The sequence below is a fragment of the Ammodytes marinus genome, assembly GCF_949987685.1.
Source record: "Ammodytes marinus genome assembly, chromosome: 6".
Taxonomy (NCBI): domain Eukaryota; kingdom Metazoa; phylum Chordata; class Actinopteri; order Uranoscopiformes; family Ammodytidae; genus Ammodytes; species Ammodytes marinus.
Window position 1 is genome coordinate 33,645,308 of NC_137235.1, and position 14,682 is coordinate 33,659,989.

Below are 14,682 nucleotides of genomic sequence, written 5' to 3' on the forward strand. Positions count from 1 at the left end.
TCTCAATCTTCTCTCATGCACAACTCAGAGAAGAAAAAAATGTCAACAATTCGAGAGCCAAGGTCTGCAGGAGAAGCCTCCTGAAGCGGGCCCAGCTGTTTTCCTTTTACAGCTCCTATCAGGGCCAATGCCAGCCGACGGCTCTGCTGGTCTCCAAAGATCTCTGGCTTCAGACCACCATGGGCAAGGTTTCAAACTGCCCAACTCTTCTCTGCTTACTAATGCTTAAAGCCATCAGTGAGAGTAAACCATTATAGCTTGGAAATCACAAACAGTACCTGTTCCACAATTAGCAGAAGCCCCTGTAACAGCAGAGGTTGTGTATACTGTCATACTAAGAGAAGTAGGAATTAAATCTGTTGCACTACTAATAGTTTTGCAGACAGGGATGGCTGCCTTAGAAGTAGTGCTCGTAGTAGCAGTATTGGTAATTTATTATTGTTTAACCACCTAACAGGGCATCAGAAAAGCAACAAACAGTATGAAGCCTATTTGTCCAAAGTAGGATCGTTAATGCACCTGACAAACAGAATTTGTATGCCCACTCATACACGCACACAGTTTACCTGGAGGGGCAGGTGAACGCTGCAGGTGAGGTGGGACAAGACAGAGATGGCAGGGAGGGAGACTAACACGGCCCCAATCACATGACGCGGGACCCATCCAGAGACCACCAGCAGCAGGGAGCGGGTACAGTCCATCACCTCCTCCAGATAGAAGGCCATGCTGCATGGAGGAGAGGGCAGATGAGAGAAGAGAGGAAAGGAAATATGAGAGAAGTGAGGAAAGATGAAAGGAGAGGAGAGGAGAGGAGAGGACATGAAACAGTTGTAACTGTCCAGAGAAGCTAATCCATGATGGTGTGGGAGCCAACCACCATATAAAATTGTTAGATTTGGTTTGAGTGGAGAATTGTAGTATGATGTGAAGGTCTATGGTTTTTACTCCTGTGCTACTGAGGCATAGAAGATACAGGCTTGTATTCCAAACTAGACCCACAGCAGTCAATTTGTGATCCTGTTTGATAGGAAATATGTGTGCCCACTCCCACATACAAAACCCTAACCCAAACATACAGACCATATGCCTGTCATCTGCCTAAGCCTTCTCACCGTATGGACAGCACCAGGGAGGCCAACTCAAACAGGCCGGCCAGGGGAGCCAAAGCCAGGGCAGCGGGAGCCGGAGTGCCCACAACGTGGCTCACCAGAGGTGGAAGGAAGCAGGCCGTTGTCAGGGCCAGGAAGACAAAACAGCTGAGGAGAACATCCAGGAAGGAGCTGAAGGTAGAACTGGCAAATGTCTCCACCTGAACCTCGTTCTTCACCTGGAGGGGAAGAGGGGGGTAAAACTGAGGAAGAGAATGCCTGCACCTTACGCACACATGTTACCAATCTTTGAGTGTCTACCTAAGAGATAACTACAGTTTCTCTAAATGCTGAATGACATTGTCCAACAATTCAAGTTTATCTGTAAAATATACAGAATTTCCATGCATACAAAATACACTATAGGCGTAATTCTGCATGTAGAAGTGTGTGTGCAGACTTGATTGACCCTTGCCTCCCTAACTGCTATTAAAGAGTTAAACGTTTGAATAAAAGCATTTAAATATCTGACTAAAACTAACACAAGTTTGTCATAAAGTCATCACCAAGTAGAATGGCTGACCATTACTGAGGGTCACAGCGGTTTACATGAAATGAACTAAGACCTTGAAGTGTTGTTGTTGTTTTTTTTAGCTATGTAGTGACACTGTTGTAACAGCAGGGGGCTGCAATGCTGTGAGATCAATAAAGGCAACTGGAAGGGGTCCTGGGTTTGTGACAAATGGGAAACACAAGGAATACAAGGAAAATGTTGCAGCAACCCCTGCCCCCTTCCCTCAAAAACACATGCAAACGAAGACAGACAGACACATAGACAACGCCCACTATTTAAGACCCCTATATGTATTACAAAACCGTTTCTCTGGGGTCCATGGGCCTAGGGAGGTCTTTTTTTACACGTGATATCTGTTTGTTTGTTTTTTTCCCATCCTTTGTACCTGGCAAATATCCTCACAAGGATAAAGACATTTGGAAAAGTCTCTAAAGTCAGAGCCTTTCAGCAGCCCTCTCTCTTCTCTCAGGAACTATTTTAAGGTTAGAGCTGAATAAGGCAGTGATCAGGTTTATAATTACAGTGACAGGTTGGGTATGTATGAGTATTATGATACTGGGAGGTGTGTGTGTGTGTGTGTGTGTGTGTGTGTGTGTGTGTGTGTGCATACCTCCTCCTTGTAGCTGCTGCGATAGGCATTCTCCAGAGGCCTCTCTAGGAAATTAAGGCTGATCTTGTTGATGGGTGGTTTGAAAAAGTAATCCTTCATCAGACTGTGAACCACAGAGAAGAAATGATAATATAAGGTAATGTAGGATTTTTCTGTGAAAATTAAATTAAAAGGTGAAGTAAGCGGTTTATTTATGTTAATATAAGTGTTAAATCGCTCTTTATTCATACAGTGATCACTTATATAGTGTGAGCGTTTCATAAAGCCGATCTCTCAGTCAGCTGCTCTGCATGTAATTGGCAAATAAACTTAATATCCAATCACAAGAGAGAACGCTACAAACCGAAACCCGTCTCACTCATGGTCTCACTGCCGGTGCACGCCAGAGCGGCAGATGGGTGAATGTTTATGCGCCTACAATGGCGGAGCAGGTAAAAATTCTTCCCAATGTCTGTTTTGATGGTTTTTATAATGTTTTATCACACTTATGGATCTGAGAGGATGCTAGATAACTCGCTGCTTGAAGACCGCAGTGCATTAATGTGGTGGCGTAGGGACGAGCGACGGGACTGCTAACTGCAGTAACTGACAGGAAGTTAGCTAAAAGAACCATTCCGCTTACAGCACCTTTAAATTTGCTGCGCCTGTTGGTCTGGATACTCTCCATTGAAGCTCATTAAATATGTCAAGAAATCCTGAGCTGCCAATAAAATCGTTCTTTCTGATATTGGCGGGCCAGAGCCCTATGTATGGTGCTCAGGGGCGGCTGTAACCGGATGACGACAGTGCTGTGCATCTTTCATTAGCAAGTAAGAGGAATGCTCTGTTTTGCCGACTGACCACAATTAACACTTAACCCGCTGTTGGCTAAATAAACGGGGCTTAATATGTCACCTTGTTCATTGCTCTGATTGGTCGTAGTGCTATCCAATTGCGTGCAGTGGCATTTGAATTGCACGCGTCGGTGCCGCCCCTTGAGTTGGGAAGGTCTATTGATAATGGCCAGATCCTCTATCGTTCTAGATATGGGTTTGGATTTCCAGGCTACAATAATAAAATAAAAATATAGACATTTGCTCACAAAATGAGACAAAATTGTAATTATGCTTGGATTTTCTTCTCTGTGAAAAGACACTGAAACAAGGGGAAAACGCAATAAGGTTTATAGGTTTGAAAACTATCTTCTATATCATTTCTATATATCATTTCATTTCATGATGATATCAGAAAACAATGTGTGTGGAGCGTGAATGTGTCTGTCTATAGCTACGTATTATCACTTGGACAGTGGATAGAATCACCCTGGGAATGAACATTGCGTAGAAGGGTTGATTTCTTTCATATAATTGGTGCTTCCTGATTTAGAAAGTTATAAAAACATGGATCCCTTCGCGACTAGTCCCTCATCTTATCATACACAATCAGTCATCCTCGACTGGTATTATCAATCCATACATTCTACCTTCAATCTCTTGGCTCACCTGTCCTCCCTGATAACATCAACAAAGTGAACATCGCTCTTTTTCCTGAAGTTCTTGGCCCGTAGTTGGATCAGGGCAGAGTGGTCCATTCCGGTGCCCGCTGCCCCTGCCCCGCCAGCCATGCCTAGACTGGTGCCAGTCCCGGTGCTAGTGCTAGTCTTCTTCTCTTTCTCCTGCAGAATGTCGCACAGGGAGCTCTGGCTGGCTCGCACTGGGTCCTCCAGCGGGGGACTCAGGAGACCGTTGGCTGCCCTGGGGCCATGGCCTGGGAGGAACTGGATGGGCAGAAGAACCAAAAATATCAAGGGAAAAAGTCACAAAGAGGAACAAACACGGGGTATGATTGTTGAGTAGCTTAAAGGTGGAGTCCGTGATTTTGGAGAACGCTTGTTGTCAAAATCAGTGATTATCTCCTCACGTTCAGCTACCTGTCCGGCATTGTGTGCCCTGAAAATAAATTCAGAGTTAACACACAGCCTAGGCTCTGTAAACAGGCATGTTTGCTAGCTACGGTGGTCCCCCTTTGTTTACATACCATTTTACAGAGCCTCGGCTGTGTATTAACTCTCGCGGATCGTGAGGAGACATTCACTGATTTTGACAAAAAGTGATTTTGGCAACGACATTCTCCAGAATCGCTGACTCCACCTTAAAGTGACACATGCTTAAAGGGGTGCTTGATGAATGAGTTGGTGATGTCCACATTCTTGCACATGGCTGCTGTACCTTGGCACTGCTGGTTCTGTTGTGCTCCTCCTGGCAGCCGTTCAGCACAGCCACATCCTCACCCTGCTCTACCCCCGGGGGCAAGATCACACTACGGGCCACACAGGGAGGCTAGAGAGGCAGAAGGACAGTGAAGGAGGGGGGGGGGGAGGTTACAAAATAGAAGATAACATCTCTTTTCATAATAGTGTTTGGGCGTTGACAGTTTCCTCAAAAGTAAGGGCACTGTCACGGATGCCTTGTTAAATTTGGTGGAATCAAACCCTGGAGCGTTAAAAGCCCTTGGTGTGGTTTGTTTGGACATTTGTGAACACAGCTATCACACCTTGGCGTGGACCAAAGCAACTGCACTGAGCCATTGGTGAGCAGGTGGTTGCGGTTAGAACGTACAACTTGCATAGTCATCCCCCCATTGGGAAATTAAAAAGTCCCACGTTTTTCTATTTCTGGAACCTAAGAGGAGTCTGCTTGTCTTTTACTCTTTGTTTAAATCCCAGAGTTTTCCCGCATGCAAAATGATGACCAATTAGAGAGCAATGTCCTCTAGCATATTACACATTTTGATCGGCTTGTTAATTCTGCTGTGTGAACAAAAAACAAGTTTGATGCAAAATTGTGACAAATTGGTCCCTGATTCCACACATTCCCTGAGTAATTATTATTAAGCGGATTCCCCCTGCTCCCAAGATACTTACATTTACCAACTAAATATTTAAAATTTTTCCACCATTAAGCAGCTCCGAGTAACATTTAAATATCTTTTAAACAGCCTCATGTTTCCTCTGATAATCATAAATTACCTTCAACAGCAAACGAGACCATCAGTGCAAAGAAATACGTTTTTATATAGTTTTTATTACTGCGTTTGGTCTGGTCGTACACCCAGTCCGATTTTCGGTTCGCTCGTTCAGGCTCTATGGTCACATATCCGTATTGGTCGCAGATTTCAGTGTGGCGCAGCAACGTGATTTGAGAAGCCTATCCCTCCAGGTGAGGGAAGGGGAGAGGGAGCCTTGTTTGAGACAGTTATTTGTCGTCATAATGACTGATAACGGGGCTGAACCATCAAAGAAAAAAAATAAAATGCAATGAAGAAAAGCTAAAAGGGAGAGTGATAGGCGGGCGGGAGGGCGTTGCCAAGCAACGTATATACACAATTTCACGGGAGCGAATTAGACTGCAGTCTTTACTCCTAAATGAATGAGCGGTAGCCTACTAAAACAAAGTTTACTTTGCCTCACCAGCATCAGCTGATGACCATTATTCATCTGAAATTGTCATTATTTACAACAACATAAACACTTTACCTCATCGTGATCCATACTAACTGCCGTCTCTCGTTCATTCGCTTTCTGTGAGGACACGTAATCTTTCAGCTCTGTGAGAGGTGACACTGCATCAACTCATTGCAATCAGGTGTGTGTGTAGCACTGACTGGCATTAGTTGATGCTGTGTCACTAACCACTCTCACGGAGCCGAATAGAGTCCGGTGCCCTCACACTTTCAACACACGGACATGCACTATATTGCTTCCTGATTATTTGAATCTCGCACGCCCGGCACGTGCTAGAAAACAGCTTCACGACAGCTGGCGTCATAGAAATACTACGCTTTTGTCCAAAGGGGCCGCCAACGTGCCATGTTACTCGTAGTGGCTTTAAGTACTAAATGTTGCACTGTGACCATGAGCAACAGAACTAACGTGAATGCTAGTTAGTGTTACATACTGTAGATGTGTGTTTTTAGCAAACTGGTCATCAGCACTTCTTCTTCATAAACTAGACTAGACTTTTAGTTTCTCCTGCCTTACCCCGATCCTGTCTGGTGGGTGGTGGGGCAGCAGGGGGTCAGCAGCCTGCGCTCCCCCAGGGATGAGGTCCGGCGTGCGGGGATGAGGACAGGAGGACAGGTTGACCCCAACAAAATTTACGCTTGAGCGTCCCACCTGAGAGAAGCCAATCGGCCCATCATGTTCAAACCTTCTCCCTGAGATCAGGTAGGTTTTCAGCCCTGAGGGAGAAGCACAAACACCAAATCCCTGCTGTTTAGAACTTCATAAGCATGAATTTCATAATGTTCTAGGTTTGATTGAAAAGTGGAGAACTGCCGCACACAAAAGAGACATCACTATCTAGCAGGGGTTGTACTTTAGTAGTCCAGTATTTGTCATCTACAGAATAAAACAGTGGCAATTAAAAGTGAGATGTGTGCAAACAAAAAGCATCATTAATAATACTGAGAAGGCGATCCCACCGGAGGCTGGCCCACCTCAAAGCCAAGAGCGATGTATGTATGCCAAAAAGTCACTGGGCAACACATAATGCCCAGTGACTAAAGTGTGATTTACTGCATACTTTGTACGGCTACAATAATTAAGTCAATCTATTTGACATTTAGCAATTGTAATGTAATCTAAGTTTATCAAGTTCAAATACCAATGTTTTTCGGCCAGTAGCTTTATAGAGGACAAATATTAGCTTGAGTTTCTTTGATTTACTGTATGTCTTATAAAACTTTTTTTTGTTTATTTATTTTTCATAATTTTTGACATTTTATGTGTGTGTGTGTGTGTGTGTGTGTGTGTGTGTGTGTGTGTGTGTGTGTGTGTGTGGGGGGGGGGGGGGGGTGATACAACTTATTAGTTAGAGAACAGACATACCCTCATCAGTCAATCATCAGCCAGCCTACAACTCTGGTTGTAATGCAATACTGGATGTTTCACCAATTGTGTTGACACACCAGCACAAAGCTCTGCCCATGTTCACACTGGTGAAGGGCCAACAAGGAAATATACAAACAGTGGATTAGAGTGGTGGCTCATAGCCAGCCGCTATCAGGCTGTCCAAACACAGTAACCTGGCTAGCTGGCCTCTTTGTTCAAACAGCTAAAGGTGCTAACCTTGTTAGCATTGTAATGATTGGAGGAGCAGATTTAGGCCATAAAGGGACCTGGTCCAGGAGTCTGCTGACTCCCGGCCTAATACTGATTGCCTCTGCTATATCCTATTATGTGTTACGCACTCATTTGGAATCCCTGCTCCATGGGCATTTGTTGTTCCTACAGCACAGACTGAAGCCACTTTTAAAAATCACTTATGTAGTTTTCGTAGTACTACAGCCAATTCCTGCATCAATGAGCATTTAAGTATATAAAGGGCTTCCAGTACAAATTTGCCATATTAATACATTCCTATTGCAGTACTTTAAGATCTTTTACACGTCTATCTTAATTTTTTACTAGATTATGACAGCAGATCCTATCATGATATCAATTAGAAAAGTTTTAGATTATATGCCAATTCAGTTTCCTCTGAATTGTTTTGCAAATTTAATATTTTATTTATTTTATTTTATCGTGTGTTACTCAAACAACAATGCTGTCACTGAAAACATAAATGTGTAAAATGCTTTCTTCAGTTCCATATATTTTTACAATGGATGGGTTGCTCTATTTTGTTTGTTTTGTGTCACATTTGGACTGAATAAGGTTATTTAGACAATATGTAATAAATCAAAATGACATAAGGTACCAGGGTTTCCCGCAGGTGGCCATCTAAAAGACACAAGCCCTGCAAAGTGTGGTTAATTAATGTGCATGTGTGTCACCAAGCATTCCTCTCCCCTGATCAGCTGCTGTGTGTGTGTGTGCGTGTGTGTAAGCGTGCGAAACGCGTATGACTTTACCGACGAGCATGACGAGCAAGCAGACGCAGAACTGGCGAAAATAAACGCAGTGTCTGCTATATTATTATATGGGGATATTTTGAATTCAGGTAATGAGGGATGCTGAGAAAAGTAATGAATGCAAGAGAGTGACGGCCCAGGCATGTTTCAGTAGGTTTTACAGAAGTGCCACACTACTGCTGTCCTTATGAAATGTTCCCAAATTGAGACAAGATTCATGAGAGAAACTCCTCTTGACCTGACTTAATGTCCAGGTAAAACAATGTTTTTTTTTTTCCACAATAGAAAAAGGGAAAGACATACAGTGAAGTGTCAGCCTATGTGAGTGTGACTGGTCAGCATCCGACCCATATGTGAAAGCATGTGCGTCAGCCTGATGCTGAGAGGGTGGGCAAATAAGTTAGCTTGTGTACTATAGGATTTTGCAACATTATATTGTAAATTTGAGAGCCCCCACACACACACAGTGATCTGACATCATGATTAGTGCACAGGTGTGCCTTAGACTGTCCACAATAAAAGGCCACCCTGAAATGTGCAGTTTTGTCTCACAGCAAAATGCCACAGATGCCACAAGCATTGAGGGAGCGTGCAATTGGCATGCTGACAGCAGGAATGTCAACCAGATCTGTTGCTCGTGCATTGAATGTTCATTTCTCCACCATAAGCCGTCTCCAGCAACTTCGCACAGCCATTGAAGAGGAGTGGACCAACATTCCACAGGCCACAATTGACAATCTGATAAACTCTATGCGAAGAAGATGTGTTGCACTGCATGAGGCAAATGGTGGCCACACCAGATACTGACTGGTTTCCAGAGTCCCCAGACCCCCAATAAAGCAAAAAAATGCACATTTCAGAGTGGCCTTTTATTGTGGACAGTCTAAGGCACACCTGTGCACTAATCATGATGTCAGATCAGCATCTTGATGTGGCACACCTGTGAGGTGGGATGGATTATCTTAGCAAAGCAGAAGAGCTCATTATCACACATTTAGACAGATTTGTGAATAATGTTTGAGAGAAATGGTACAATTGTGTATCTGGAATGAATTTTAGATCTTTAAGTCCATCTCATGAAAAATGGGAGCAAAAACAAAAGTGTTGCGTTTATATTTTTGTTGAGTGTATATATATTAGTGCTGTCAAACGATTAAAATATTTAATCGCGATTAATCGAATTAATGTCATAGTTAACACGTGATTAATCGCGATTAATCGCATTCTTATCTATTCTAGCCTAAAGTCCTTTGATTTCTTTTTGTCCCATTATTTTTTCTAATTTTAATGCTCTTATCACACCCATTCTCTACACCCTTGTAATTCAGTGTATTTCTTCTAAAATATCATAATTTGCAATTCAGTGCAAATAGCCCACAATGTAGATCTCCCCCTCCCCCCACCCCTAACAGCATACACAAACATAATTGGAACTTCTTTTTTTATTTAAAACCCAAACCATAAAACAAATGAGTATTTAGGCTAAATTAAACTGGTTGTTGTAGGCCTAAATGTTTTGGGAGTTCTTCATCCACGGCTTATTTCAGACTGTGTGGAGTGGACATAGTAGTTTGTGTATGTGGGGTGGTTGCCATGGCGCTGCTGCAGCCTCCAGTCGCCCTTCGTAGCGAAAATTAAAGTGAAAATGAATGACTGCCGGCTGCCACTAACATTCATGGAGGTTTTGGTGTGCAGGGTTATAAGTAAGACTTCTGCAAATTACAAGCTTTCTTTTCTGTTCTTCTTACGCGAAGTCCCAGACTCACACACGGAAGAAGCTACTAGTAAAGGTTGCGCAGCTGAGCTAGGAAGTGCTAGGTTCCGGTTTCTGCTTCAAAATAAAAGTCAGAATTGACTTGACGTTTCGCCGTTTTGCCAGTTAAATGATTTTAATGTGAAATTATGCTGTAGGACATGTTCCGTTTGAATGAACAGTAACTTAACTGCGAGCCACATGTATAGTTTGTGGTGTTTCAGTTGTTCTAACATTACTAGTTGATTCAACAGCATGTGAAAAAACCACAACGTTTGCTAGGCCGTAAAGAGCGTTAATCGCACGATAATAAAAATATCGCTGTTAAAATGGGTTTACGTTAACGCCGTTAATAACGCGTTAAACTGACAGCACTAATATATATATATAGTCCACCTCCATTTTTAGATTGGCTGCCAAAGTGACTTTAAATAGCTGTATGTCTTGCATTATAAACATTTTGCGTTCAGTACTTTAATATTAGTATCTGCATAAAAAATACTCTAGCTAGAGACGTGACGTGTATCATCATGAGGACGAGTACAAACATCTCCCCTCTCTTACTCTGGCTTGCGTCCTGCATGAGAGGCGAGATGCTATGGAGATAAAGACACGGACAAGAGGAGATAGCCAAGAGGAGAGTGGCAAACAGAGAAGGGATGGCGACTAGGGAGGAAAGAGCCGAGAGTTCTTTGAAGGTCACTGAGTTCAGCATGCCTCACATAACCCACATTCCTTGTCTACTTGCATTTCAGGTTTATCAACAGCCTGCTCTAAACTCTAAAACAGGCCTTGAATTGTGAGGGCGCTTAAAGGCTCGACATAATACGCACTGGAAATTGTAGTTTTCTGGCCATCAAGAGCACAGTAGGTAAATGTGTGCACGCTTTAGTGTCACTGTCAACTAATTTACTACATACGATAAAGGGCCCACTTGTATTATATACTATATGTATCTTTATCCAAGATCTAAGGTATAACAAAGCTAATCCTTTATTACAAAGTTTATGTGGCCAAAGTCATTGAAACCCACTGCCGATGTTGTGTGTGTGTGTGTGTGTGTGTGTGTGTGTGTGTGTAATGTATTGATCTTCTCTAGCCTCTGTAAATGCAGCACTCTGGGAAAGTAACTGACACCAGCACTCTCAAAGCAGCTCAATGGTTTTTATTGATTTATTCAGAGCAGCTGGCTGGAGGAGAGAGGGTTCAGCTGAGGACGGCTACTACCACTACAATACACACACACACACACACACACACACACACACACACACACACACACACACACACACACACACACACACACACACACACACACACACACACACACACACACACACACACACACACACACACACACACACACACACACACACGACAAATAACTGACAGGTCCATACCTTACAGTCTAGAAACAATGCACACAGTGACATCTGTAGGGGTACACGTACACACAAGCACACGCAAACACACACAAGCACACGCACACACACACACACACACACACACACACACACACACACACACACACACAAGCGCTAAAGACACACTTAACCACATTCCCAAATTTGTCTGATTACACAAACAAATATCGACCAAAACCGACAGCTGATTCGGTCTGTACTACTAGCTCTGTCTAGTGAATGTAGTCCAAAATCCCCTAAGTTGTTTAAATGGGTTAATATCGTGTTACTCCAAAGGACAAAACGTTAAAAAAAAACATAATTTTCATACCCATCAGATTATTTAGCCCTGCGTGGAAGCATGTGCATTTGTTATGATCCACCATCTATTTATTACGAGTTTTCCTATAATTGGGCTAAGCAACAGCTATATTAATCTGTATTTGAATACAGTGTTTTCATTGTTATTGTCTATTTACTAATTTATTTTACAAGTTGCATAGGCTTCCAAGTGGATGTCACTTCAACCAAAGCCCTCGAGGAGGGCATAGCATTTTCCGGGAAATATCCTCTGCCTCATTGATGATTCATCGAAGGTAGTGCAATCACCCCGTGATTGCCTTTGCCTCTCATATATTCATATATTAGAAAACAGTCCCCAACGTGCAAACACACACAAACCACATGCACAGGCACTTTGTATTAGACCTTATGTGCAGGGCGTATAAAAAAGAATGAATGAACAGAAGGATGAATGGAGAGGAAGCGTAGCTGAGTTGTCACATTCCACATGTACACCCAAAGACCATACACACCATAGACACACACACACACACGAGAAAATTACTCTCCCAAGAAAACACTACCAACTCACTAACACCGTCATACATACTGATACCCACAGATTGCTGAAACAGCTGCTAGTTGAATCAATAAACAGAAAGTTAGTTACCATACCAGTCACTAACAATTATGGTTCAAGTCAATTCAATGTCAACATTTGCTACACGATCTTTCTCAAAATGCAAGGATAGGCTGATTTTCTCAATATCATTCGATTTGAAAAAAAAAATAAACTTGGGATTTTAGACTGACATCATACTGAATAAACAATGAATTACTTGAATGAATTCTCTGGGAGAAAAAGAAAAAATTATTTGATTATAGAATTTGTCGTTAGTTTAAGTCCCTACATCCAAAATGTGTTCTCAGCTGCTCGGCTCTCTCACACACGAATTCAGTCGAAAGATTGCACAGCTTTTCATACCGGTATATACAGGCATACTCACATTCTCACCCCTTAAACATACAGCACGCTAACACACACACACACACACACACACACACACACACACACACACACACACACACACACACACACACACACACACACACACACACACACACACACACACACACACACACACACACACACACACACACACACACACACACACACACACACTTGGAGAATTCTTCTGAGAGGCTTGTGGTGCAAACTCAGAAATAAATTAACACCCATACTGCTCAAAAATGTGTTGAAGCGCTCACACACACCCACCCAGGCCCTGCTCAGTAGTCCTCATGTGAGTATGTCTGGGTGAAGGTTTCAGACTAAAGCTGACATTTGAGACAATCCCCACAGGAGCGTCCCAAACCCAGACTTCTTGAGAAATGACCTTTGACCTTATGGTTGCTTCCAACCCACATGATCAAAACCATTCCCTGTGACCCAAAAGGTCACCACATCCCCTCTGCTCCCAGTCCCACACACAGAAAAAGTGAACATGTGCTTGTGTGTGTGAGAGTTTGAAAGACAAAGGGGGGACAAAGAGAGACACTTAACGTTTTCTCCAACCAATCAACCAAGCCCAAGCAACTACGGTCAACTTTGAAACGAGGCGAGGACTTCCGGGTTACAGAGCATGGAGTAGGTGCGACCGCTTTCTAGCTCCCACTAACTATTTCAGACTTAACTGACTAAACCCTATTTTCATTGATTTTTTTTGTGCTTGTATTGCCGGTAACACTAACACTGATTCGGAAAAATCACTAAAGGAAAGAAAAACGCAAAAAGAGATTCGGCAGAGTCTGATATGTCCTCGGACAGCGTTAGCATTGATGTTAGTGCTAGCTCAACGGCTTCCATTCCGGATTTGCTTGAGCAACATAGCCGCTGAGTTCAAGTCATCGTTCGCCAGCATGGTCACTAAGCTAGACAACATCCAGGCCGTGGTGCCGTGGTGTCCTTGGTGTTCTTCTAACTTGTTTACATCTGCATGCAATGTGTGTTTTTATCATCTTTCTATGTTTGGTCTATTCATATCACTGTATTATCTTGTAGGTCACTGTCTACACACTTACCCTAATGATGTCTAATAACTCAGTAAACTCTATTAGGTTTCTGTCATGGAATGTCAAAGGCTTGGGTCATCCGATTAAAAGATCCAGAGTTTTGTCACACCTTAAACATTTAAAAACGGATATAGCTTTCATACAGGAGACGCATATGCGCAATACTGATCATGTCAGATTGTGCAAATCTTGGGGAAGCCAGGTCTTCCACTCTACCTTTAACTCTAAGGCAGGGGTGTGGCTATATTGATCCATAAGAGAACACAATTCATTCCCACTAGCTCAATCTCAGATCCCAATAGAAGGTATTTGATTGTAACAGGTACCATACAGCAGACACCTGTTTTACTGGTTAACGTGTATGCTCCCAACTTTGATGATGCTGGCTTTGCAAACCGATTACTTAGCAGCCTCCCAGCTTTAAATACGCATCGATTAATTTTTGGTGGCGATTTGAACTGCGTTATTAACCCTGAATTAGATCGCTCCAGCCCCAGACTAGCTCATCCCTCTTCCATGTCAAGGGCATTTGCAGACTTTATGTTACAAAATGGATGCGCTGATCCATGGAGGTTTCGTAATCCACATGCAAAAGAATTTTCTTTTTTTTCACCGGTACATCGCTCCTATTCTAGAATTGATTATTTTTTTTGATTATTTTTTTGTGGACGCTAGTTTCCTTCCTAATGTGGTTTCCACTGAATATTTGGCGATAGTTATAACCACTCCCCCTTGGTTCTTGACATGCTATTAACATCTCATCCAAGACCCCGTCCTTTGTGGAGACTGGACTCTCTGCTTCTCTCTAACCAGGGTTTCTGTGATTATGTTTCCTCCTCTATTGACGAGTTTGTTTCTATTAACAAAGATGATTCTACCTCTTACTCTCTACTATGGGAGTCTCTAAAGGCATACCTTAGAGGTCAAATTATAGCTTACTCTGCCAATTTAACTAAATTGCAGGGTTCAACATAACTTTTTTTTCCTTCTGGCCCGCCGGGCCAGTG

At 42.8% G+C, this 14,682-nt stretch overlaps 1 protein-coding gene across 1 annotated transcript in view; it reads right to left on the bottom strand.

The window, feature by feature from the left end:
• The window catches only part of LOC307252159 (adenylate cyclase 9), a 69,958-nt gene that overhangs the window by 11,072 nt on the left and 44,204 nt on the right, over positions 1-14,682 (bottom strand). Inside the window, exons 2-7 of the mRNA XM_080029749.1 lie at positions 6,291-6,490; positions 4,480-4,590; positions 3,754-4,028; positions 2,273-2,375; positions 1,113-1,327; positions 567-726 (exon numbers count right to left, since the gene is read on the bottom strand). Of these exons, the coding sequence (XP_079885875.1) occupies positions 567-726; positions 1,113-1,327; positions 2,273-2,375; positions 3,754-4,028; positions 4,480-4,590; positions 6,291-6,490 (1,064 nt within the window). The remainder of the gene's footprint in view (positions 1-566; positions 727-1,112; positions 1,328-2,272; positions 2,376-3,753; positions 4,029-4,479; positions 4,591-6,290; positions 6,491-14,682) is intronic.